General features: G+C 45.8%; 3 protein-coding genes across 3 annotated transcripts in view; 1 reads left to right on the forward strand and 2 right to left on the reverse strand.

The window, feature by feature from the left end:
* Positions 1-931: 931 nt before the first annotated feature.
* Positions 932-14130, reverse strand: selenoi (selenoprotein I). Its single transcript, XM_056580932.1, has 10 exons — positions 13913-14130; positions 12049-12117; positions 11484-11592; positions 10520-10594; positions 8668-8930; positions 7725-7833; positions 7534-7582; positions 6836-7016; positions 6254-6433; positions 932-5593 (listed from the first exon to the last, which is right to left on the reverse strand). Exons 1-10 carry the CDS (start codon positions 13967-13969, stop codon positions 5486-5488), a joined length of 1200 nt encoding a protein of 399 aa, XP_056436907.1. The 5' UTR covers positions 13970-14130; the 3' UTR covers positions 932-5485.
* Positions 14131-14372: 242 nt separating this feature from the next.
* ost4 (oligosaccharyltransferase complex subunit 4 (non-catalytic)) lies at positions 14373-15304 on the forward strand. The gene is made up of 3 exons (XM_056580933.1): positions 14373-14482; positions 14881-15033; positions 15121-15304. The coding sequence occupies exon 2, from the start codon at positions 14882-14884 to the stop codon at positions 14993-14995; it is 114 nt and encodes a 37-aa protein (XP_056436908.1). The 5' UTR covers positions 14373-14482; position 14881; the 3' UTR covers positions 14996-15033; positions 15121-15304.
* Positions 15300-27909, reverse strand: part of agbl5 (AGBL carboxypeptidase 5) — a 13227-nt gene continuing 617 nt past the window's right edge. The window contains exons 1-16 of the mRNA XM_056581900.1: positions 27521-27909; positions 27018-27189; positions 26539-26705; positions 25899-26076; positions 25010-25188; positions 23908-24505; positions 23311-23480; positions 22803-22938; positions 21504-21724; positions 20780-21045; positions 19896-20087; positions 17364-17500; positions 16984-17036; positions 16684-16856; positions 16374-16474; positions 15300-16246 (exon numbers count right to left, since the gene is read on the reverse strand). The exon at positions 27521-27909 is cut by the window's right edge and continues 617 nt beyond it. Coding sequence (XP_056437875.1) covers positions 16172-16246; positions 16374-16474; positions 16684-16856; positions 16984-17036; positions 17364-17500; positions 19896-20087; positions 20780-21045; positions 21504-21724; positions 22803-22938; positions 23311-23480; positions 23908-24505; positions 25010-25188; positions 25899-26076; positions 26539-26705; positions 27018-27189; positions 27521-27738 — 3036 coding nt within the window. The 5' untranslated portion in view covers positions 27739-27909 and the 3' untranslated portion in view covers positions 15300-16171. The remainder of the gene's footprint in view (positions 16247-16373; positions 16475-16683; positions 16857-16983; positions 17037-17363; positions 17501-19895; positions 20088-20779; positions 21046-21503; positions 21725-22802; positions 22939-23310; positions 23481-23907; positions 24506-25009; positions 25189-25898; positions 26077-26538; positions 26706-27017; positions 27190-27520) is intronic.

Here is a 27909-nt window from a genome sequence, read left to right on the forward strand (position 1 = left end):
CTCCGTAGGAAAACAACAACAACAACCACCACTGACGCTGAAAACTCATCATGTGGTGACCTTAAGACACTGGATACGAGGAAAACAAAAGATCAACCTCGACCGCGGTCAGCCTATCTCACTTTGGGCCAATCTTTTTTTGTACGTGAACCATCACACGCCAACATGGTGTCTTTCTTCCACGCCAACGCTTGCATTAAAGTTGCAGAGGCTGAGGCGGCCTGTTAGGCAGGCAGCTATAGAGACAGCGTGTTTGCGGTCATTGATTAGCCCAGCAGAGAGTGGAAATTGGTCATCCCCGTGTTCTCTGGGTCACGTTGAGGATTAGGGAATGCCGGCGGGCACGTCTGGACCTGTTATTACAGAGTTACAAATGAGGCGGATTAAAGTGTCAAGTTGAGAGAAAAGCGATGGTCGCTACTTTGTGCACAAAAACACCCGGGTCAGATATCCTTGGCCCAGGAAAAGATTTAAAATGGCGCTTTGATTAGAAAACAATGATTTATAGAAATATGTGTTGAACGCAATTTCCATGTACTCCATCATAGACTTTCACACAAAGAAACACAAACGCGCAGAACAAGCACCTCTGTTCAATGGCGGTTATCAATGTGGATATTCCATGAAGGTAGGCCATCTTTGGGTCAGAGGGGTCGGGGCGACATGGGGTACCAACCGGATGGTGTTACGCTATTAGGGGTTTAACAGTCTTCGGTGTCTTTGTCTGTCATACTGTGTGTGTGTGTGTGTGTGTGTGTGTACACATCACCCTGGGCAGTCCTGTGTTCCAGCGTTACGTGTCGCGTTACTAAACGAGCGTCATCCATTATTGAGACGGCCGCAGCGGGGAGCGAGTCCGGGAGACTCGCGACGTCCGCCGCCTGTCACGGCCAAGCGCGCTGGCCTGAGTGACAGGTCAGCGGTGCCCAAAATGTCCCGGGACGCGCGGGCTGCAACTCGAGCGGCGGACACTGTTTAATTGATAGCAGCACCTCTGATTAACTGTCACTGGAAGAATCAACACCAGTTCATTCGCTAAAAGAACACCCTAAACCAGAGGGGCACTGTGTCACCTTAACCCCCGGACACCGTGGGGGTTTAACCCCTTACGGTCGCAGACGAGAAGATGGCCCAAAGAGATAAAATGATGTGTGACTCAAAGCGTGAATTGTCATTTTGAAGGTTTTGAATCCACAAAAACAAACGTTTCGACGCAACGGTGACTTTACTTTGTAGGGACTGTTAGGTTGAGGTAATTTTGTAAATTTTTATAATTTACAAAATTAAAATCCTACATCCTTTGATTTCCGTTGTTCAGCTAACTCCTGGTTGAGGACAAGTGGTTGGATACCATCACAATGTAACGTGGTTTTACAAGGGCCGTGCACGACATCTATTGGACACTCTGAACCTTCCAAATATACGGTCACGTTATTTAAGCGACAATATTGATAAAACAGCGCCATCAGCTGGCAGTAAAGGGTGCTAGCGCTCCTAGCCATGAATTGACATTCATTTATTTATGATTGGGACATGATAACCTCTGATCCTCTACTGCTGTATATTGACTAAAATATGAGGTAATTAATGTCCCGGACCCTCTGCTAACAGATCATGAATATTAAAGGAACGGTATTTTTTATTTAGGTTTGAATTCAGTCAACAGGAAAAAACAACAACATCTCAGGAAGATATTTAATAGTGGTTAAACCAACACAAATTTTGAATTAACTGTCAATTAAAACGTAAATAAATGTCAAGTGTAATTCTTTTTTTTCCCATACAGTTTGTAAATTGTACAATAAACGGTGCAATAAGTTCACAATTTCTCTTTGTACAACTTTCTGTGTGATGCGGCACAACTATTCAACTTCCTGTCACATGACAACTATGTGACTACATAGAAACTTGGTGGGGGGGGGGGGGGGGGGTGAGGTTAAACAAAAATCAACCAAATTCAGACAACATCTGGCAGGGTAGAAGAAACCATTTCAGTCTCATCACCATCATCTTTACATCATTTGTTTCTAAGAATTCAGAGCTGTCTCCCAAACATTCATTTTGACCACGTTTATTAAACCGGATATCGAGATGACAAAAGATACTGATTGGCATCTCCCCCCCCCCCCTCCCACGCCCCGGTCACCACGGCAACCAGTCACCACGGCAACCAGTCACATCTCCCAACGCCAAAGGACGCTCTCTCGGTTACAATCTCACTCAAGAGTTAATATTAAAAATGTGAATAAAAATGAATATAGGTATTTACACTGATATCCGTATGTACAGACACACACACGCACACGCACACACACACACACACACACACAAACGTACATACATACAAAGACATGCGTACACATATCCTCAGACTCCAAAAGCAGTGCGGACTCCCACCACCAAAAAAAACAAAAACTTAAAAACCTAAACACAAACGACAAAAAAAAATTTGGGTGTCAAAAACTCAGTCATAGTTCTGTTGTTTGTATCGGACTGCTAACAAGCTACTCCCATGGTCTCAACTCAAGAGGAAGTAGAGTTTCATAGAAAAGAAGAGTTCCTGTAAAAAGGCGGAGCTTGGTGCGTGGAAGGTTCGAGAGATGGAAGGGTTAAGCAGCCCGTGGGGTACTGGGCCGGAGATCATTCCTAAGCGTGGAGCCTGCGTCCCAAATGTGGCCAGGCCCGGGTTTGCTATTCATTTTACGGAGGTATCCGAGGGTACGGAGAAGTGCTCTGGGTCACTAAAATACAAAAAATAAAATACTACAGATAAAAATCAGTAGTATTATGGACAAAATCTGGACCTCTTGGAAGGGGTTTACTATGTTAATTGGGGGTTAGAAGTGTCTTATTTCATTCCAAAGGCAAGGGTAGAGATCGCTACAGGCAATCTCTGATGACAATGAAAAAAATAACATTGACAGAAAAAGATTATGTCATCCACGTTAAGGTACCGAATATCTTTCACGAAGCCTCCTTGCACTTGTGTTAAAACAAAGAACAAAAAAAAGTCCTGTTTCGGACCGAGCTTGGATGTAGAATACTGTGTGAAAGCGGCTTCCACGTTTCCATCTGCCTGAGACGGGATCCCGTCCATCTGAGCAGTGATTCTGTACCTCGCACACTCTGCAGCCAAGGGGCAAAAACGAGCATTCCCAAATCTAACGCCAACCCCCTCGGGGCAGAGGAAACAGAAATTCCTTAAGCCTTGTCAAGCGAATGACCATTCCCTATTTCCATAGAAACATGGAGGGGGGGGGGGGGGAGAGGAAGGGCTAGTATGATCACGGCAACAAAATGATCCGTTGGCAACAGAGAAATGTACCAATCACAGTGAAGCTGTAAGACAAACCGTTTGCTTTCCAAAGCTATATATATATCTATCTATATATATCTATATATATCGTACCCAAGAGCAGGTTGTGAGTCTGTATATCTATGTATTCTGTATCTACGTATTCCATATCTAGTGCCTGGCGGTGGTGGTGTGGTGCTTGCACGGTCAACGGGGACCGCTTGTTCCCTCAGAGTGGGTCCGCTCCACGGTAGGGCTTTAGAACACACTCTTCATTTCAAGCGCTTGTGCTGCAACACCACACACACACACCCCGACTATAATCATCCTACCCCCCCCCCCAAAGTATATCAAATTAAAACAAAAATCGACAGAGAAACAATTACGAACCGGCGTGGTTTGACACGACACCTCAGAAAAGGGAAGGGAGGGGGAATGTAGATCAAGATGATCAAAGAATTAGTGGGGTTAAAATGATAGTTAAATTAGAACGAATCAAAAGTAAAATTGAGTCAAAAACGGATTCCCTGGTTCTTTCTGCCCCCCTCCCCCCCCCCCCCAATTAGCTTTTTTTAGCATATGGCTAACTCATCTTCACAAACTGCATACTTTGTACCGACAAGCTGTAAAAACTTGCCTTAACCTAAAATTAATCCTATAATATTTATACAGTGGTCCTATAACTCATTAAATTTCTTCCTAAACATTTTCTGGATTTCTTTCGTTTTGAAAAATAAGGAACGCCCCAACATTTTATATAATGGCATAGAGATATACATTTATATTGTTTAATATTTGCTAGATACAACCGTTTTGAAAGATTCTCGCTTCGTAGATTAGATGTTTATAAAAAGATGACTTTTATTCTTCTTTATTTTAAAGGACAAGGCATGGCCGAATATCACCTACATCCACAATGGGACGACAAACTGCCAGCCGGGCAACAAAAAACACAGATAGATCACCTGGTAGTGCCATGAACTATATGTATCCAACCGCACGCTAGTAGCAGAGTTACAGAGCCGTCTTCTTGCTTCTCGACACAAGACCAAAGAATCAAATCATATTTTTATAATAAATTAAATATATATTTTTAAAAGTCCCCCCAACTCCTGTGCCAAACAACAGCGAGTCAGTTATGGGTATGTGCGTATGTATACAAACATACATACAAGTACACACATACACACATATATACCAATGAGATGTAAATACAAATTTGTGTATTTGGTACAGCCGATGTTTCAGGTAAAAATAAACAAATAAATAGGTCTAAATGAATGGTAAGCTTGGATTGGCCGTGCCAAAGTAAACAGCTCTGCAACTCATTTTTAATTGGGCCATCAAATTAAACTAGAGAGAGAACCCATAGCAACGCAGGGGGGGGGGAGCGGTCATGAACGCATGACAGCAAATACTTCTGAGCGGGAGCAAAACGCGGTTCGTTCATTAGCGCCGCGTCATTATGGACGCTGGCAGTCTGTGGAACATTGTAATTTAAGGCCCGCCGTGTCCTTTTTAAGCTGCTCGATCCACATCTATATGTCCGGCGATGAATTAAGAGGGCTGAAACGGCGCCCTTCGGCGAAACGAAAATAAACTGAAATGGCGTTTCGACGAAAAAGGCGATCATATACATTCGTAATACTAAAGTGGGTTCCAATGTCGGACAATATACTGGTATTCCTTCTGCGTGCCTTTGAATGTGCGCTGCGTGTGGGCTTTCGGAAAATAAAAAGGACAATCTGCACAGAGGCGGATCGCAATATATGCTTTGAATGTTTTAAGTTATGGATGCAGAGCGTGTGTGAGTGGGGTGGGTCGGTGGGTGTGGTAGCGTGTGTGCATCTATGTGTTGTGTCTGGTCAGGGCTTCCGTCCTTACGACTGAAGCACATTTCCGTAGGAAACAAGTGCACCTCATTGCCCTCGTCCAATCTAGCCAATACTTCACCAATGACATCAGGGCAGAGCTCCTCGCCCCGGTGCCCGATTGGTTAGAACTGTTCTCAGTATTGGGATTGGGGGCGGGGGTTAATGGCTGGGGGAGAGGGGAGAGAAGGGGGAGGAGACTGGGGCCCAGTTCGCTCCACTTGCAGGGTAGTCCTTGTGGCTAGAGGAGAGGGTAGGATGTGTTTTCTGTGGTGATAAAGAGAGTGAAGTGTCGGTTTTCGTCACTGAGAAGAGGAACTTAGACCTCTGCTTCCTTCAGGCCGATTCGCTCCTCCTCCTGTCAGTCGCTGTTGGGCTTTTTCAACGAGAAGGCGAAGATGTTGAAGTGGTCACTCAGCTGGTTGACCTAGGGAAAAAAAAAAGAGATAAAAATAGAGTTAATAACCATCACCGAAAGAGAGTTCTTTAACAACTTGCTCAATTTAAGTCGGAAATAATCCAATACAAAAGCATCGTTCCCCATCGTCCATAAACGAACAACAAAGTCACAACTCTTCTCTGTTTTGGCGTCTCAATGGTGGAACGAGCTCCCTGCCGATGTCAGGAATGCAGTCATGTAATAAATGCTTGCGCACTTAATGCAAGTTGTACGTCCTGGCACTTGTACGTCCTGGCACTTATCCTGGCACAATGGTACTTAGCAATGTGTGGCATCTTATCCTAGCTATCTTTGTTGTATACAGGGAATGAGTTCACCTAGAAATTGTTAGTGCTTGGCACTTGTGGGAACATCCTTACTGTTCCGACAGCGATATATTGTCACTTTCTTCTGACAAAATTAAAAGCGTCTGCTGAATGCCCGAAATGTTCATTTTAAATGTAGTCTACAGTTAGGAACTACAGGTAGGAACCCGTAGGAACCACAGGTATACTACAAGTGTTCCAGAGTAGGAACATATTCTCTGACTTGGTTAAATTCACCAATTCAGTGAATTTATGGACTAGATTCCAAGATAAAAAAAGGGAAAATTCTCGCGTGTGCGTGTTTTCTCGCTGGGGTCCTCACCACCGACACGCCGTAGTGTATGTGTGCCAGGATGACCACGGCCGTCCAGCAGTACAGCAGCATGGTCTCGTCGGTCACCGTCCCGGTGACGGCCAGCCCCACCACCCCCGTCATGGGCAGCAGCAGCCAGCAGAGGGCGTGGCACCTCGTGTTGCTCATCTGACACACGATCAGCTTACACTGCAGGAAACGAGGGAGGGGGCGGGATCAAGAGGTGGAGGGGGATTAAAGGGGTGGGGGCGGTAATCAATGGTTTAAACACACACAGGTGTAGAGAGAGGTAGAGAGGTGGAGAGAGCAATGTAGAGGGAGGTAAAGAGAGACAGAGGGAGCCGTAGAGAGACTGGATAAAAGAAGCATAGACGACTTATTTGGCACATTCTTTAATGAAATTATATAAGCGGTCTCTCCCCCGCTCTCCCTTTCTAGATCACACACACACACACACACACACACACACACACACACACACACACACACACACACACACACACACACACACACACACACACACACACACACACACACACACACACACACACACACACACGTTCCGGGTGGTGTCGGGGACGGGAGACTCACGGTGACGTTGGCGAAGGCCGTCCCCACCATGAGGTAGTAGACGCGGGGCTGCAGCTCCAGGATCTGGGAGGGGGAGAACACCACCCAGACGGTGGAGAGGACAAACAGCAGCACGGGGGAGAGGAAGGGCAGGAAGGCCTCGTACAGGTTGCTGTGCTTCAGCGTGTTGTTGCGGTGGGCCCTGTGAACAAAGGGGGTTTAAGGGGCACACCGTCAACCGGGCGTTTCCCTATACTCTGAAGAGAGTCGCTTCACGAGTGTGATGAGTAAAGATGAATTAACATGGCGGTGGGCAACATCCACTGGGTGTCCACAACAAAGTGAATGATTGGTTAAGGAGTGGTGTTCTCCATCGGTGACCTTTGAATAACCCAACTACCCTGCTGCGCCTTTCGATGGGAACAGGAGCGAAGTCTGCAGGCCGCGATTCACACTAGCAGGGAGTAATCCTCTTAGATGAGGCAACGGCTGGAATTGACCGTTCCTCTTTAATAAAATGCAAAGCCAGATGTCACTCATTAAAAATGTATCCACAACAATGCAATACTCTCGGACAGCATGTCGTAGTTTGGAAAAGTAACAGGTCACCTTAAGTAACACTTTGGTATTTGATTTGATACGAACCCCATGAACTAAATCTTATTATAAATACTTGATACATTTTCCAATTCATGAAAGGATTCCCCGCCTATACCTACTTTAGAACGTTGTACAGGCTCATGGGCAGGGTCACAGTGAAGGAACAGGCTGAAAAACAAACAAAAGAACCACGAGTCAGAAACAGCACGCTCCTCCCAAAGTGGAATCAATACCAGCCCTGGTCCAATAGGAGCCCTCCCTCTCTCTCAAGGCGATGACAGGCAGTGCAAAGTGACCAATGGCCTCTCACCTACGATCATGATGGAGAACATGTCCCTGTAGTGGAAGTGCCACAGTATTGGCTTGTACCACGTTTCCACGCCGACCACGGCGGTGACGATGTAGACGATGGAGATGGTCTGGCAAGACGCAGGGAGAGCAAATATTTAGTCAGAAAACATTAACCAAGCAATCGGATGTAGAATGCTAGGGCATATTAGACCAGGTAAAGTCCCGGCTCCAAGCTGTGTGTTTTAACTTTTATCTACATCTTATTTCCAGATATACATCTCTTCATGTACATGGAGTGTAGCATGACGGTGTAGGGGCTAGTGACTTTTGCACTAACCAACAGGTAGGACCTGGGTTCGATCCCTAACCATGATGAAGATGCCTAATCCCTACTGCCTGAATCAATGGCCTACATCGGTACTCAATGTTAGTCCGTTTGATGAAGGTGCCAAGCGCTTATAAGTAAGTACTATTCAGTAGTGATTTAGCACTCGAATAGCACCTTTCAGTATTACCACCATTATTGACCAACATGTACAAATGCATTTGGGGACGATTTGGGGAAATAATCTCATTGCGATTATTTCGACCAATATTGCCATTGCGATTTAGTATGCGATTTTTCTTTGTAAAGTTCTTTATGTCCTGTATTATTCACAAAACAAGCAATAAATCATTACACAGTATGACCAACACAACATTGGAAGCCGTCAACATATAAACTGTACTTTCCTTTAGGCCACTATGTGTTGAGATGAATTGATGCATGAATTGACATAACATCTTTAGTGAACTTTTTATTTATTTTTGATCAAAGCCGCTGCGATTTGCAAATCGCGATGTGGTTTTGAATTTGAATAATCGTTCACCCCCACCACCCTCCAACCTGGTGCACCGCCCCCCCCCCCCCCCCCTAACAGGCGGTGGACGCCGGTTACCCCCCCGGGGCCGGAGCCACTCACCACTTGGCTGGCGTCGTAGCCCCAGGGCAGGAACAGGATGCCCGTGTTGTACTTCTCCCAGTGGGAGAGGATGAAGGAGAACAGCACCACCCACAGGATGTAGTAGAGCGTGGCGACGCTCACGCCCGTCTCGCCGCGGCCGAAGATGGAGTACACGGTGGTCACGAAGAAGATGCAGGCCCAGCTGTCCAGGCCGTGGTCGAACAGCTCCCCTAGGGGCGTGGAGGAGTTGGTGCGGCGCGCCTGCTTGCCATCCACGCCGTCTGAGGGGGTGGACGGATAAACACTCAGCTGTATGCCAACACAGTGAGTCATGGATGTCGACAGGCAACTCGTGAACTGGCAGCAGTCTATGTGGGCGCCCTCACAGGAAACACTGATAACGTTCCAGCGTGTTATAAATGGATTATTCTGACCGAAACGTTACTTGCATGTTTGGAGTGTATATTAAGAAAACGAGAGGCAGACATATTTTCGAAGTGCAGTGAAAAACGTGTGCAAAGTGTTGAAAATGTATTGCTATGTTACACTTTTAACTGATTCCTCCTGACCTATTCACAGCAATGAATTAATACAAAGCAACCAAAACCTTTCACAGAGAAATGACCAGAAACTACTAGCGAAAATGTGTTTGCCAGAGTGGTTCCAGGCAGACATGTGACATGAGATATTGATACTCCAGGCAAGCGAAGGAAGAGAAACACAGTCTTCTCTGTGGTGAATGACTTCCGTGCCCCTTCAGATGGCAAGGCGGATGCACTGAATCAAAAGCAATTTGTCAAGGGCATGGCTAATCCTAAACCACACAGGAAAAGACTGCCTGCGTAAAAAAGAAAAGAAAAGAAAAACGCTTCTAATATTAACTTGGGAGACATTTATTAGGACAGTCATGTTGAGATTGCAATCAAGAACACTGCAATAATTGGTTCAAACCATCCCTAGCGGATGTGTTTTGGAACACTGTTTCAGTTGATGCTGTATAATGGGATACTGTGTGTGTGTTTTATGCCCACACACACACACACACACACACACACACACACACACGATTGTAATCAAGGTGGTTGGAGTGTAAACAGCAGGTGTAACTGACAATGGGGGGGGGCAGGGGGGGGGGTTAGAGTTGAGGGGCCTGTTTGTTCAGCCTGAAAACCAGGCCAGCCACACAGCAGGGCACTTTGTGACTGGAGGGATGGAAAGTCACGTTGACATGCACTGTAAATCAAGGATTACACTACTGGGTTTGAAGAATGTACCGTTTCCAATGTGTTCGGCCACTTCCATGGCTTTGTTAGATTTCCCCAAGTACACAACGTGCAGCACGAAATGTGACTGGATTAAGACTCAAGAATGTGACATGATTAAGACTCAAGAATGATTGCGATGATGTTGCCTGCCATTGTGATTGCTATTATTCATTGTGGTTGACAAGATTATCAATTCAAATCGTATGCTGTGTCGGCAACAGTATAATATATAAATAGAATAATAACAAAGCAATTACTGAGCTGTAATTGTTTGTCATTTTCGTTGAAGTGACTTTCACGATTAGGAAATTGCAGAGGCCAAAATGTGGATTTTGTTTGATATGCAATCTTTTGTGTAGCCTTCAATCTGGGCCACTTTTCTACTGACGTTAACAAAATTGCTTTGTTCTTTCTTTGGGCCAACAAATTATAGGAAAGCTTTAAAGGAAAAAATAAAAATAAAACAACAATACAATAACATAAAATAAAACACAGGGATGCAACATCAGCTTTATGCTGAAGTGGATTTGTCCTTGAGGAAACGTAACACATACATTGCCTGAACAAGATGCAGCAAGTAACTTCCCCATGGGATTTAGACTCACCAAGTGTGTAGGCCAAGAAGTTGAAGAGACCGGCAGCAAACCACACCCAGCTGGGCACGTGGACGTGTTCGTGAGCTGAGAGATGGCCACACAAACACGCAGACACACACCCAAAGACACACGCATGCACACAAAAACAAGGATGTTAGAATACTTTTGGAAAGGGTGTGAGGTTGAAACAGCCAGCCTGTGAAATACATTGCTCTGCAACCAACTTTACATTCTACATCAACCACAACTACGGTTCTTCTGTGCTTAGATGGGTACGTGCAGGTGCGCTCGTGTGTATGAGTGTATGAGGGTTTGTGTGCATGCACAAACCCTCATACACTCAGAAGATCGTGTATGTGCGTGCGTGCATACGCTTGCATGTGTGTGTGTTTGTGCTGCCATGATGTGTTGACTGTCATAGGAGAGCAGTCAGAGGAAGCTCTGGTTTCAGCTAGCTGTGAACTTTGCCCTGCCCTTGTAAACACGCTTGCAGGCTCTCTCGCACATTGGACCTGTGGGGTGATGTCTCGGCCCACCAGACGACTTTGAATAAGGAAAGCAGTGGGGGCCAATATAGGGAAGTGTGTGAGTGGGAGAGATATTTGACCGACAGAAGGAGAGAATCCGTATTTGAACAACATGATGATAACAAGATCCACAGGTTTGAAAAATACCACATAAGATGCGGAAGTTACACTTAAATACCACACAGGGAGGAGCCAACAGAATAGATGACAAAATTTACTCACAGCCACCGATAGAGCTGCTACATCTTATGTTTGTTTAAATTATTTCATGTGTGTCCGTGTATTTGTAAAATTGTTGACACTAAACAACCCACCTCTATTCATCAAGACATATTCATTAAAAAAAAACTATGACTACCACGGTCCCAATGAGGCACAAAGGCAATAGGACCACACAGGACTAATGTCAACCAGTGCACAACAGAGAGACAGCAGGGCTCACTCACCAGAAGCAATGAAGTCATAGTCGTAGAAGGCCAGCATGAGGAAGTTAAGAACCAGGAACATGAATCCTGTGAAGGTAATGAGGTTTGGAGCCAGCCATGTCGGCAAGACCTGTGAGGGAGGGAGATGCTGTGAGACTAAATACTGAGTATTCAAAATATACTTGGGTCTTGTTTTAAGTACAAAAGCAATAGGATGTTTGGATACTTATTTGCCGGGCTATATTTCACACCCCCAAGATTGCCTGCTTAAATGATGCCCAACTTCAAAATTGTGTAATACACAGAGGGTCACACAGATTTGCTATCTTACACAGGTGACTGAAAGTGACTGAATTATAATACAGGAAAGAAGCAAGAAAGAAATAAGAATGCGAGGGACAAGGAACGCTGGAAAGAGACTATAAGGGGTGTTGAGGTGAGTAAGTCTGCCTTGTTGTTACAGTATCTTAGTGGACAGCTGGAGGCTTCATTAATGATGCAGCACTCATTAGCATATCACAAGCACACACAGGTGTGCACACACACAGACACAGACACACACACACAGTACAGGCGAACCCCTTACCTTGACGACAGAGTTCCAGAAGGGGTGCATGACGTAGACGGACAGGGGGTTGGAGTCGACTGCGCTGTACTAAAGGGGGGGGGAAACACAAAAAACATTTGGGTACATTTGATGAAGTGCTATGGTCACGAAAACAGGCCGCCGGTGCCCGGAATGGAATTGGTGGATCTCATTATCTAGTGCTGTTCTGGGGTTGCACACCTGGTTCTCTGTTATGTATCGAGCCACTCGGTTGTTTTTAGACGTTAAAAAAGGCCCATACGATTGTAACATTGTCGTTGATTACGTTTGCAAGCATGGATGCATGATAGACATTGTTTTGGTGGCTGTCAACAAGGATGTGAATTCAGGTCTGCTCCATACCCTTTGCCTTGCATTTTGTTGGCTTAGAATCTGATCCAATAAAAAGGACATTACACTGGTATGGTATTTTAAGACAACAATGGATTGATTGCAAAGAGATGGTACAAAATGAAATATGTTCACTAGACGTCCATACACAATTGTGCTGTTACACGTAAAGGGCACTTTTATACAAAATAACCGGTAATAGTTCCCCAAAATAACAGATCTTTATCTTAGAGCATTTTTAATCATTGAAAGGATCAGCCACATCAGAAAGAAAAATAGGAATGTCTCTGTTTCTGTGCATCAAATTGAAGCTGGGTTTATTTCTCCCCACATTGGCATTCCATATAACAGCAAAGACTACAGCATCTAGCGACCATGAGGCAGAATGGCATCTGAAAGGACACTTACAGTCCCAGTGACACAATCTGTCCATTCACTCTCACCCCACTCCTCCTCATTGGCAGTCACAGCAACTGCTTTTCCAAGAAGATTTTAAATACATAACCTAGCCATGTGACCTGGAAAGGCATGTGGCTGAAGGGAGCTGCGTTACATTAGACTAGAAATGGAAAAACATTATCAAACTCTTTATTTATGAGTTCAACCCCGATTAACCTTAAACTTCACAATCACCAAAGTCGAACCGTCCTCATAATGACCATTAAACATTAGCGATTAACAACCGTCAGAACTGGGCCTTCTAGACACTCAATTACTACAACTGATATCATCGTAACAAGAACGGTAACGCATAATAATATGCATATATTTATACATCGATAGATATATTTATGTAAATACGATCCATTGAAGGGGATAAAATATGACGCGGCTATCTTATCCATCCAGGTGTGTCAAAAGGTTAACTAGTGATAATCATCAGTACTATCATCATCTCCAACGAGAGGAAGACATAAAAACGATGCTGCACGTTGGACTGAATGATCACCAGATCAGGCATGGCTGAATCCTAACAAACATTGGCCTTCATTCGCTCGCTATTATTAACATCCACTGGGGATAGACGGGGCTTCAAAACGACCTCATCAAGACAGCGTTGATGATCTGTAAGTGTTTACTCGCTAATGTATAAGATGAATCCTTCCGATGGGGGGTTGGTGGTGGTGGGGCAGTATAGCCTCCATTCTCTGATTCAAGTGTGTAGTATTGTCATATGATAGCCGAGACGACACAGGAAATAAATACGTTTTTATCAGCGTTTGACAACCAGCCCGTATAAAAAAGGTGTGAGGTGGTCATTAGCTCATGTCTTATGTACCGTGACAGCTAGCTAGCTAGCTGCAACACACACACACACACACACACACACACACACACACACACACACACACACACACACACACACACACACACACACACACACACACACACACACACACACACACACACACACACACACACACACACACACACACACACACACACACACACACACACACACACACACACACACACACGCTGAGGACAACAGAGGTTTGGTTTCAAGCCATACCTTGTATTTGTCGAAGCCCGCCAGTTGCTCTTTGGAGACATAGTCGTAGTAAGCCATGTTGGAACCGCGGAGCTTTACTTTAGTATGGGGATTGACGAGTGTTCCCTTTAATAATTACAAATCCCCACTGCCTGGATGCAGCGGCAAACCAACATCTAGTAGCTTTAGCTTCTATATGTTTCACGCCGGTATAGTGATGTCGAAACACTTCAGCCACTCCTTCGGAAGGCAACTATGTAAACGACGACGCACGGGCGCCCCCCTGCGGTCCGGATGACCACTATTGTTAGATCTCGATAATAATCATTTATATTCTTCACATTTCATAAAAATACATGTATTATATGAAATAAAAAAATGCAGAAGTGAAATGTAGCCATCAATTTCAGATATTGAACCAGATGTGCCGATGTGCTCTAAAACACATTTTGGAATTTGCTCTAGTCGGTCTATTTCTATGCCGGTGGCTTAGAGTGACGTGGCCTCGTCAGCCCAGCCGGAAGTAGGAGGGACTGTTGTGCAGCTGCAGTATCGGTCGTGTGAAGTAAAACGTCAAACTAAAATACACACGTAAGTCTTTACAAGAGATAATAACATTAGACATATTCCTTTCACGTTGTAGGTAGGTTCCGAGACTACTGTATGTGCCATGCACGTATGTTGTGGTTACGCTGATCCCAGACCATACGTGATTTATTCTGGTACAATGAATCAGGGGCTAATGCTAGCATTATGAGCGAAGACATCGCGTAGGTCCGTAGGATGTTAGATTTCAGTGTTCTCACATTTTTTTAGAACATATTTGCTCCCGACGTATTCACTGCCTGCCTGGCATCAATATGGAAACAAACTTTGCTTAAGATCACGTATTATTGAACGGGGTTGGGATTGTACTCATGACGTGTGATAGCGCTGTTAGGATCATATGAGGATAAATTGTGTGGCCTGTGGCTTTCCCCTGCTCGCAGAATGGTGACAGACGTTCAGCTCGCAATATTCGCCAACATGCTTGGTGTCTCATTGTTCCTACTGGTCGTTTTGTACCACTACGTTGCTGTCAACAACCCCAAGAAAATGGACTAGTTTCCCAACCATGCCCCACATCCATCTTGCATGGGAAGGTGAGAATTATGTCCGTCATCAAACACAATTGTACAGAAACTTTTCACTCTGTCAAATTTGACATGGTCTTTCCATCCTTCTCTCAGGTCTGAGGATCGCCCCACTCATCCTCTCAAGGTGCCACCATCACAAAGACAACATTCCTCCACCATTCGTCCTGCCCTGTCTGCAAATCCACAAGATGAATCCTGATATTGCTTCAGTTGTACAGCAGGTTTTTTTTCTAAGAAATAAATGAATGAAATATGAATTCAGTTTTCTTCAGTGTATGAAATGAAAAAAAAAAAAAGACTATGCAGTGAGATTATAAGGCCGTTGTTTATTGAAAGATTACAGTGGTTGTCAGTGAGTCCGCATGGTATTTTTGTCAAAGTATTTGTACTGGAGCATTTTTCACCTGACACCGCCTTTCAACATTTGTTTGAAATTGCTTCAAACCTGTGGTTCATAAACTCGATCGTAAACATCAAGGTGGAGGTAAATAATGTCAATGACATTTTTCGAAACACATCGATTTACATACACAACACACTAAAAACACAGCATACTTTGAAAAAAGCCAACAACATGTAAAAATTCAGTTCAAAGTGCTACTCTGCCAGCTGGTACGAACACAAGACACTTTTGACTCATTTGAAGGTGGCAGAAAAAGGTAGTTTTACAGTGCAACATGTCACAGAGGAGTGCATTCAGGAGCAATTTAGAATAAACTAGGACAAACGAGGAACTATCTAATTTGAGTGTACATAGTTTTTAAAGGTAAAAATAACAGCTGGTCCCCATTTTCATCTGGAATAAAAGGGAATGTGTCTTCAATCACCTAAAATGAGATGCACTTCAGTAAGGCACTCATCCCCCGAACCGTTCTAATGGCCATCAGGACCATAGTCTACCCTCATGCTAAGCACAGGAATAGTGTTGAATAAATAAATATTAAATATTGCTTTGCACACAGTATGGATAATGTTGATTTTCTTCGCATTGGAGAAACTGACAAATCTGTCTTAGTTTAAATGTCAGATATGTCAATCGGATGTGCTGTAAATGGCTTTGATGACTCCGTGGCCAGTTAGCCTCACAGTAATCGCGCGGATAGCGATGCACGCCAACTGGTCCCATTCTAAATGATTGTAGTCCTTAGGCCTCGCCACACATAGGCGCTGTTTCACAGGAAAGGACGGGGTCAGATAGCGAGATCGCCGGATCGGTCACCTTGGACGATAGAAGAAACACGTTGCGGTCGGTTAAGTAAAAAAGAAAATGTATTTTTTTATTTTATTGAAAATAAAATCATTGGGAATGTAATTTTTGTAACAACTAATTATGATCATTCAGGTACCTGACGCTGCAGTTGATCTGGCTCAGGTAAGGCTTCTATGAGAGTGTCCGGTTGATAGATGGAGACAACTTGCTGGAGACAATGCTGAACCCCAGATACACCTAGAGCATATAAAAGAAGGAAAATTAGAAAGATAAATAAACTGGGTATGATCATAGGTTTGTTTTGTTAGTCAAAATAAAATAATAATAATCCACTTTTCTTTCATATAGCGATATAGGAATATTACCCTGTACCGGTAGTTTAGATTTACACTCTTTAAGTAATGGTAGGCACTTCAGTGTATTTGTTTGGGTTTTAGTCATGATACCTGAGAACGAGAGCGGCCTGCGAATGCCTGGTTTGACGATTTTCCACACCCGCATTGTGGAGGATGTTGAACTGCCACTCGAAGAGGTGGGGCTTTTACAGTGTGTGGGCGGAGTCTCCATTGATCCCGCACTTATAATGGGGATACGACTTTTCCGGGGTTGCAGGGCACACCTGTGCAGGTTACAACAGGTGCTGTCAGTAAACCTCTCACCACATATTGATTGAACATTGACTGGAAAAATGTTGTCCATGTTTTTCTACATTAAGACACATTAAGTGTTTTGTGCATCACACTCACTTGCTGAACTCAATGGAGGAAAGGATGTGATCAGGTCCAGTATTTTTAGCACTCTGGGGCCAGAGAGAGAGAGAGAGAGAGAGAGAGAGAGAGAGAGAGAGAGAGAGAGAGAGAAAACAGTGAGAAAACAGTGAGTCAATGCCTTTATGTCCCTGCAAGCCAAACTCACCATCCTCTCAGATCCAGCCTGTTTTTTTTTGTGTAACCTAATTGGCCAGTTCCTTCAGCTACAGTATTTCAATTAAATTAGACTTGTAGAGAGGAAGCAAATTTAATAAATGAAGCTTGTCTGGAGACAACAATGACAAATGGACAAGGTTAAAAAGTGCTTCCAACCTCCTTGCATGACAACAAACCCATCCAATTCGAGGCTTACAAACCTTAGCGTGTCCCTCTGTAGGGGGATGTGTGGACAGTAGGCTCCGCCCCCCTTTTCCTCCTCGCCCAATCCGAATGGGGAAGGCCTTCCTGGTCACGCCCCCAGCTCCACCAACCTGTAGGTCTGGGCAGCTGAGGCCTGTCAATCAAAGCGTGCCACAGAAAAGAGGTGGATGAGATGATTGGTGGTTGGTAGAGACATACTTAAAAATAGGCCAACAAATATTAAAATCAGTTTTTTGTATTATTTTGTCCATATTTATATGCAGAATAGATGAGTCTAAAATATAATAACTTCTGCACTGGTAAATCAGGGTGATATAATTGTTGTAATGTTTCGGATTAACTAATTTAATAATTAGGCTCAATGCAAGTGATTAAATGTTAAGGATAGATCAGTCGAGGTGATCAAAATAGAAATGAGAAAGGGCAGATGCAGCACACAATCACACAAATCCACACATGCATGTATGGAGCGATCATGGACACACATCCATACGAAATCACCCACAGAGTCATAAAGCAGAGTTCACACAGAGGAGTTCCTTAATTTAAAGGCATAGATTTTATTACAGAAATCCGACGGATTAGAAGAGTGGCGCACTTAAAGGGGGGCGGATATCAGTAAGGGCTTCACACAGAACCAAACGTTCTCATCATCTAGGTTCGCACCATGTATAGCTTCATGAAGGGTCAAATTAATCGGGAATGCCTCAAAGGGAATGTGCATATGAACGTTTCTGCGTAATTTTCTCCCTTTTCTCAACCTCAACAGTGCAAAAAACTAAAAAGAGACATTTAAGGAGCAATACCGCTGCTAAAACACATCACATCAACGTTCACAGTGCAAATCGCAGGTCAAAGAATTCATCCGCAAAAGTTCTTTATGTGTTGCTTGTGAATGAATCTATTTCCTCCGCTGTCAGATAACTTAGTCATATATCATCGTACTTCAGGCAATTAGCCTTTTTTTTTGCTATGGAATAATGGCTGTAGATGAATACTTTGGAGAAATAGTCCTAATAGAAGCCAAGGCTTTTCTAGTATTTAATAGGCAATTTTCCTCACAGTCACTTATGTCGTCTATGCCCCTCTTAACTGGGTTAAACCGGTTATTATTAGAACTGAAGCATTGGAGCGAGACCAACATTGTGGTTATATTGTAAGTTGTGACCGATATGTACTAAAGCAACTATCATAGCTATAAATATAGCATCATCATGTACAGAAAAGACCAACACAAGGCTACACACGCTATCGCTACGACTCACAAACGACACCGGCACAGACAGTAGCTGGCTACAAGCGAGAGAAATTGCCAACACGACTTGTAAAGAAAGAAGTTAAAAGATTTAATTAGAACTTAATTCAGCAATAATGATGCTACTATAGCTGGTGATTTTGGGGGACAGCTCTCAGAGTATCACAACCATATTACCACCTAAAACAAAACCCTGTTTCAGTTCCCTTCTTTCCACATAATTGTTCCCCATTATAATCAGTGTGTTAGGTTACAGACAACACCCTATGAACTCACGCTCCACAGATCTGCACTGGAACTCGTAGACATTAAAAAGTTCCAGTAAAGTTACGTTGAACCTTGTCTCCAAAAACTAATATCTTTCGACAACAAAAGCCTCACCCACCTCTAAGCCTAGCACAACGCACTCGCATAGCCTCCACATTCAACTATACAATGACTTGCACAACAAAGCTAAAGACACAAAACGTTGGCTACATAAAACAGTATTACGGGACATAAGTTTACAGCTTCCTCTGCAGCTATTTGTAAACGATAAGGCTTTTGAAAAAGCTTTTCTTGAACAACATCACGGTTTAAGATGTGACAACAATGAGGATGAAAACATTATTTGGGCTGAATATAATTCCACCAAATTAACAACAAACATTAGATTAAGAGAATATATATACATCTTCGCTCAGGTTTTTTATTCACAGAACAAATACACAAAACCTGGTGCATGATCTGTATACAGCAGCTACAGAAAAGACAAACATGTTATCTAAGATGTAATGTTGGTAATGTTACAGAAATTCCACTTCACTGTTCCCCCTGGCCCCGATACTATGGAATAAATGTTAAAAAGGCAGAAATGTGCTCAGTTTGCTAAATAGCTGCTAGCACCAATTATTGTCTTTGAAAGGAGCTAAAAGCAATTAGCTTTGGGTCAGTGCGTAGTTGTTTTTACTCACTTGTTCAACCAGATCAGGGCTATTGGTTATTGCCAGACAAGTTACGTATAATCCCTCACATTCTGATACTGCACACGGTTAGGCACACGCACACACACACACACAAACACACACACACACGCACATACTACAGAAAGAGGAACAGAAAGGAACAGGCTATATTCAGTCCAGTTTAGGCCCAGGAGGAGAGTCGGTAGCCTGTTGGGCTGGAAGGCCCTGAAGGAGCAGGGGACTCAGTTTGGAGAGCAGCCCCGGGCGGGGGAGCGCCTGCAGGGTTGGGAGCAGGACGGAGAGACTGGGAGGCTGGAGGGTGTACAGACCTGCCAGACTGACGGAGGCCGGGAGGGTGCAAGAGGGGCCGGCCCCCGTGCACACCGAGGAGGAGGAAGACGAGGACGAGGACGAGGAGGAAGGGGGTGGGGGGCGGACAGGGGGTGTACGACTGGTGTTGCTAGGAGACTGGAGGACCGGGCGGTGGTGGGTGGGGCGTCTCTTCTCTGGAGCCTTAGGGTCTACAGAGAAAGTGGCCCACGCGCACGCACACACATACACACACAGACACAAACACACATAGACACACACACACACACACACACACACACACACAATTGCTCAGACCCATGCAGGGTGATGTATACTCACACATAAACACAAACAATAACAACGGCTCAGACACATGCAGGGAGTAATAGATACATGCGTCTCAGATGCCTGCAGAGGGTAACATACACACACACACACACACACACACACACACACACACACACACACACACACACACACACACACACACACACACACACACACACACACACACACACACACACACACACACACACACACACACACACACGGCCAAAGGGGCTGGGATCATGCTTCAATCATGCGGGAGATATGGCGTATGCAGGCTCAGATGAGGGATACACCCTGTCCGTTGAACCCATTGGTCAGCGTCTCAAAGTCAAACCCATTGCAAGGCTGAGAAGAGCCAACCACGACAGCCAATCTGAAGTTATAGTTTGCATCCGGGTAACCGTATATCAGTCCGCCGGATAACAAAGGCAGCTCAAAAGGATTGCAGCCCGAGGAAAAAAAGAAAGAGCGCGAGAGAGAGAGCAAGAGAGCTCCAGACACACACACACGCATAACACAGTTCCCCCCCAAAGGGATCACAGCGAACCGCACGCGCGGTCGCCTTCCTTACCTCTGACCGGGCCGAGCTGCGGCTTTGCGCCGGCACGCACGATGGGCGGGTGTGCGTTGTGGTGGTGGTGTGCGCTGTGGTGGTGGGGGGCGTTGTGGTGGTGCTGCTGCCCGTGGGCGCGCGACGCCAGCGACGGCGGCGGGGGGCAGCCGAAGGTGAAGCTGGGCGAGGAGTGGATCTTGGGGGAGGGCGTCTGGCTGCTGCTGCTGTGGCTGTTGGAGCGCACGCGGCCCACGGTGTGCTCTGACGGGGAGCAGGACAGAGAGCTGCGGGGAGGGGGAGGGAGAGAGAGAGCGCATGCTCTTTAGGATGTGACGCTAGGGCTGTGCAATTAATTGAATTTTGATCGTGATTTCGATTTTTGGGTCAAACGATCTCCAAACTAATATAATCTCAGGTTCCATTATCACCTTCAAATCTCACCTGTATATTTATCTTTTCACCCAAGCCTACTCCCTTTAAGTCAATTGCATTCTTGGGACTAGAATGAACACACAGTTTTTCTCTTGTACACTGTTTTATTATGTTGTCAAGAAAGGCGCCCATAAATAAAATGCATTATTATTATTATTATTATAATCGAGTTTAACCTTTTTTTATCCGACATCAATTATCCAGTCAGCTATCTAGAGCCTGACCGATACATCGGTTGGCCGATTCTATCGGCCGATAGAGTCGGCCGATTTGTGTGTGTGCATGTGTGCGTGGTTGCGTGTCGACCCACCTGCTGAAGCTCTTGGGCGGCGAGGCCCTGCTCCCCGGCTGGTGGGCGGTGATCCGCGGCGGGGCCTGCTGCCCGTGGCCGTTGAGGCTCTTGGTGTTGCGGACGTACTTCAGGAGCGAGGCCCGCAGGTTGGACAGGCAGCTGTGCTCCGAAAGCACCAATCGGGGCCACGGGTTTCCCTCCGCCATGTCCAGCGCCGAGATAGCCACGGCTCGGCCCACCTGAGGGAGAGAGAGAGAGAGAGACACACACACACGCACACGCACACACACACACACAAACACAGATCCCATTGTCACACAAGCATTTTCAAACGGTTGTGGGACCACAAAATGCAAAGCGGCAGGAACAGTCGTGAGAGAGATGTAGACGATCATCAGACACAAAACACAGCCGGTTGCAAACATGCAAATGTATCGGAATTCACTGTATGTCTCTTTGGAAAGGATCATCCTGCTAGGATTAATAGTAAACTTGGATGTTTAAGTTTACTTGAATAAAGTTTAAGTAAACATAATCTTCATTTTTCAGTTGGGAAGAGGGATTAAGAAAGATGGCTCGCTCGATTTGTACTATTTCTACGTATTAAGGATACATTTGCAGACCTTAGATAATTTAATAGATCAAATTTTTATTGATTGAATGGAAGGGGCCTTTATAGAGAACTATATCTATACAAAACAACGTTTTATTACACATATAAAACACTGTTAAGTGTACTAACACACACGCAGAAACGCGCACACGCACACACATAAAAAGGGCCCAAGGCAAGTGAATTAGGGCGTACATGACAGCGGAAATGGGAAAAGCAAACTAACTGGAACCAATTCTAATGGATAACTTGAAGGGAGTTATGGGTTAAACGCATCAAGTATCGAGTACCCTCCAAAAACACAACAACCCTGAAACTTAATTTGGAATATAAGGCTTAAATAGGATTGCTCCCTTTAAGTGTAATAACAGTCTTCACAAAGTTATTGTGTGCTTTGTATTTTAAGTATTCATGAGTGCGTTTGCCGAAATTGCAGTATAATGAACCCAACCCAATCAAATCAAATGCTGTTGGAAACGTCTCTGCAGCCGTACAGAACAAAAATAAACACCCGAAAAATACAGGACCACAACCAATGGGTGGCGCTCACAAAATGAAACAATCACATAAACCGAATAAAAAGCGCACGTAAACTCATGCGCTAATAATACATTGATTCCCATAATCACATTTAAGTACATGCCTCCTAATCCCAATAAATATCTGCTTGCTAGCCAATGGGGTTGTACAGTGTTTTTTCTCACCTGTTCATATATTTCTGGAGTGTATTTAGGCGGGAAGGAAGGGGTGGGAGGGGGCGTGGCCCGTCCGTTGTCATGGCAAGCGGGTGGGATGGAGTTCATGGCTCTTCCTGTGTTGTAGTTGCACTCCAGCGTGTAACTGAGACGGGGAGGGAAGACACGTGCGTCGTTGTCACACACAGCCTGACAGCCAAGCCTGACTGATTTAAACATGAGACGTGTGACGGTAAATGTGTCAAAGAAGGACTTCGACATTCTAGCTGAACGACTGTTTTTGTGTGCGATGCTGCAACTTTAACGTTGTATATTGGTGCGTAACCGTGCTTAACTCGCTCATGCTTAAATCGTTCAGGTATCCGAATAGATATCCACAGTGAGTAGACTATCATGAAAAGTAATGGACCGAACAAACTCTGCCAAAAAGGAATGGCGCTAAAGTGTTCAGAAACGTTTTCCTATCTTGTTAACATTCACTAAGGATAGCATTGCTTAGCTCCACCTAGAGTCCCACCTGTGCAGCAGCCCCATGGCCTTGTAGATGGCCACTCTCCCGCTGCCCTCCTTGGACTGGCCGTCTCGCTTGTCCCTGGCATACATGTTCTTCTCAGAGAAGTTGCAGCCCTGGAAGTCAAAGTTTGCCGAGTTCAATGCGATGAGCCGCGGGTACAGCATGTTCTCCACCTGTGGGAGGGAGGGGAGAGAGAGAGAGAGACCGAAAGGAAGAGAAAAGGCAAAAAGGGAGCCTATTAGAGTTGTTTATTTTGTAGCTACTGCATCTCTACATGTCTTTGTGTGTTTTCAAGGGCAGGACCTGAGTGCTCTGGGCTCAAATAATCAAAGGGTAGAATACATTATTATCCTGTCTCTTTTGCAGACTGAAAACCCTGTGCCGTGTTTCTCTATCATATGTCATTATAAAAACCACACAGAAGGGACCCATGCATAAACCTCTAGAAACATAATTGCTGATGGATATAAAGGCCCAATCCCATTTCTACCCCTTACCCCTTCCCCTTACCCCTCCCCCTTGTTTTGAAGGGGGGAGGGGTAAGGGGTAGAAATGGGATTGGGCCAAAATGTTCCGTGTCCCAAAACAACTCAATCCCACCTGCTGGGCTTCGTTCGGAAGGCTGTTCCCGTACATGAAGCAGCCGCGCTTAGAGGCGTGGCCGTGCAAGTCAACATAATAGGCCACGCCTCCTTCTTGGGTGGAGATCGGCTCGTCGCCCTGCCGGACGGCCTCCTCGATGGCGCACGCCGTCTCTGACGTCGCCGTAACCGCGGGCGACGGACTCAGCCCATTGGTCTCAACGCCCTTTCCCATCTCGGCGGCGGGCCACGCGTTCTCCTCCGTAACCATGGAGATCTCCGGCGTGAGGGGCGCGGCCCCGTCCTTCTCGGCGTTGCGCTGATTCAGGCTGACCTCCATGGGGGTGAGGGGGAGCGGCGGCTGCGGCTGATTGGTCGACGCCTTGTCGCCCAGCGGGGCCAACGGGGGGCTTTGGGGGGCGGAGTCTGCCTCCGCCGCTGCCGCTGCCGCCGCCGCCGCCGCGGTTGCCAGGGGGTGGAGCGTCGTGTTGGGGTGTGGGTGGGGGTGTTGTTGGTGGTGGTAGAGGAGCAGGGTCTTGGCAGCGTAGATGGAAGGGTGGAGCTCGGGGCTGGGGTTGAGGTACTGTCTGTTCAGGTTGACGCCTCTGGAGTCGGTTCTGTGGGTCAGAGAGGGAGGGAGGGAGGGAGGGAGGGAGGGAGGGAGGGAGGGAGGGAGGGAGGGAGGGGGGGAGGGGGGGGAGAGAGAGAGCGAGAAAGAGAGAGAAATATTTAAACAGTGTTATTACAAAGAATCCTTTTGACCCTGAGGCAGTGACACATAAATAATTGACAACCCAAAGTAAAGCGACACTACTGTAAAAAACCTCTGGGGATTACAGATTCAGAGTGTTGCTATTGCAAGCTCAAACCAATACTTGAATGAGACACCAGTTAAACCTTTTATGTGAAATGTAGGCTATGTGGATATTAACCGTTGCAACTATTTATTGTCGTTTAACCGTGTCCTTATTTCTTATGGATGGTCTGCATTCACCCAACTCAATGAATTCACATCATCACCTTTGAAAGAGTCCTTAACTAGACACGTGCTTTGGACTCCACTGTTCACAGAGCCCATACCAAAACAAAGGGTCATGTGACCAGGAGGCCATTGCAGCTACCTGTAATGGCCGCGCACCACACCGTCGGGGTTCAGCATGGGGATGAGCTTGAAGACGAACATGCTGCGCAGGGCCTGGGCGCGCGGGTCATCCCGCCGCAGAATGAAGGCCAGGAAGCCGTTGAACACGAACGCCGCTGGCGTCTCCCCCGGGTGCACGCGGCTGCTGAGGAAGAACACCTACGGGCCAATCGGATTCAGCGGGTCGGCCGATGTGACTCCTGCTGTGAACTATTTTGCGTAACGCGTCTGTCTTTGCTTTGTGTGACCTCGCAAGGGACTACAGATGAGATTGAGCTTTCTAGCTGATTCTGGGACAGCTTCTAACCGTACATTGTCCCGGTTAAATAAATATTATTATGAAAGGATTTGTCATCAAACAGTATAGATACCGGGCCATGGTAGCCTAGTGGCTCACGTGGAAAGCCTGTTTACACCTGGGGGTAGTTCAAGAGAGATCCCCGCTTGATGTGAACAGGCACCTAACGGTTTCAGAGTTATACAACATCTACATTTTTCACGGTCTCTGCGTAGGCCAAGGACGGAGCGACCGTGGGGTACCAGTTTACGAGCGGCTCACAGATAATGCCACAAATCCTGTTTGATGACACAAATGATGAGAGAGAGAGAGCAAGAGAGCGAGAGCGACAGACAGACAGACAGACAGACAGACAGACAGACAGACAGACAGACAGACAGACAGACAGACAGAGACAGACAGAGAGAGAGACGGATACAGAGAGAGAGAGAGAGAGAGAGAGAGAGAGAGAGAGAGAGAGAGAGAGAGAGAGAGAGAGAGAGAGAGAGAGAGAGAGAGAGAGAGAGAGAGAGAGAGAGAGAGAGAGAGAGAGAGAGAGAGAGAGAGTATTGTCATTGGTATAAACGTGTACCCGTTTGCCGGGGAAACGGTGGGGCCGCGGGGTGTCCGTGTCGGGGAACAACTTGGGCAGCCGGGTCTCCCGCTCATCCTCCATCCCGCCGCAGTTGGTGACGGTGAGGAGGTCCACCCTGTTGCCGTCCAGTGAGTGACACAGAAGCTCCCGGTGGTAGTACACACTCTCTGGGGGACTAGGGTGGGGGGAGACGGTGGATGAATGGCAAAAACATACTTGCTCCATTTGAATCATGCAAGTAATGGGAAAGAAAATTGAATTGATCGAATAAAGTAAGAAATATGAAACCAACAATACAGGCGATATAAAATGTACAAATATTAGGAGAAAAAAGTGCATATAAAAATGGATGCATGAATATGATGTACATGAACTATTAAGTGACTCATGAAAATGCTGAGTTATTGCACATTTGGTGAAAATGTTATCCCCAAAGTGCAACAAATACAGGAATTTTTATACACTCCTCCGGAACCTCCAGTTTATCATTGATGGTGAAACACGACTCTATTTCCGTCCTCACTGTGACAGGCACAGTAACAACCCAGATACCACCCACTATTTCGCTCTCTCCGTTTCAGCTGTGGGAAAACGTTGCGTGCGGGGCATTTTTGCGGACCTGTGCGACCTGCCTTACCTGCCGGGGTGGAGGACAGCATTGTTGGGGTAGCTCTGGTCCAGCTGCTGCAACATGTCCTGGCTCTCGCTGTAGGAGAAGGGGAAGCAGAAGGAGAAGAAGGTGGAGGCGCCCCTCGTCTCTGACAGCCGGTGGGTGAAAGAAAGGGTGAACTGGCTCTCCACCATCTGGATGACACGTGGAAGGGGGACAAGGGGAAAGAGCAGTTGGTTTTGGTCATGCTCACATCGATTTCCATTACATGATACTACACTTTCCCCTTACTATACTAAACGCTATGTCTGTGCCGTGTCTAACACTGTTCTCCAACTGCACAATCAATCTTATTTATTTTATGTAATCGCCTAAACTAATTTGTAATTGCCACTTTTATACATTTTTGTATGATCTTTGTATTTTAACAGCATTTTAGTTTCCATTATATTTGTAACTTTCCCATACACACATCATAACACACTCACACACACGCCCACACCCACCTCGAAGGTGGGCCTGTCGCGGACCCTCTCCCAGCGAGTCTTGCCGGGAACGGTGCGTACCAGCGGGGCCATGCCCTGGCTGTACAACTTGTTCTGCTTATTCATGTTCATCACGGTCACCTTCAGCAGCTTGCCTGGAGACGCCCCACGCACGCTGAAGTAGAACCACGACCTGGCAGAACACACACACAGCCACAACAACAACAACAAAAAGAAAAGCATAAGTGAGAGGATGGAAGAAGTGACCAGGGCTGTGTTTACGGTTTCATCACTGTTTATAACACAATAACAACATTTGGAATTACATACGTATGTGGCAGAGAAAAGAGGGTGCACATTGTGTTTCATAAACAAAACAACATGTCATAAACATAGAAGCAGTAAAATAGGCCATTACAAAATACCAAAAAAGCTGAAATATATATCAAACAGAGACTTAAAGTAAAGGACACTTGGGATAAAGCCAGCGACATAGACAGTTGAGTATCGCCATAGACACCGACCTATTTCCATTCTCATGCTCTGTCCCGGCACAGTCTGGCTGCGTCCACACGTTGAACTCATAGTCCGGTGCTGTGGGGGTCGGCCCTGAGAAAGCGCCCCCGGTCGAGGCTGCGGCAGCCGGGGGGGAGCAACTGCCCTTCTCCACCTTCTCCACGCGGGCCAGGTTCCCGGAGTCAAAGCTGGAGCTGAACACCACGTTACCGAAGCGTGCCTCCATTATTCTGTGCTGCGGTCGCCTCTGCTCCCTCCACCTATGGCTCTTGGGTCAGAACAAGCCAGCTCCCTGGATGCAGATGGCCTGTTTTTGATAAGACACATAAAGGTGCAACTATGAATAAACATATGCAGCCACATATATATATATAAATGACTGATACAGGACGTCGAA

This window comes from Gadus chalcogrammus, chromosome 21, assembly GCF_026213295.1.
Source record: "Gadus chalcogrammus isolate NIFS_2021 chromosome 21, NIFS_Gcha_1.0, whole genome shotgun sequence".
Taxonomy (NCBI): domain Eukaryota; kingdom Metazoa; phylum Chordata; class Actinopteri; order Gadiformes; family Gadidae; genus Gadus; species Gadus chalcogrammus.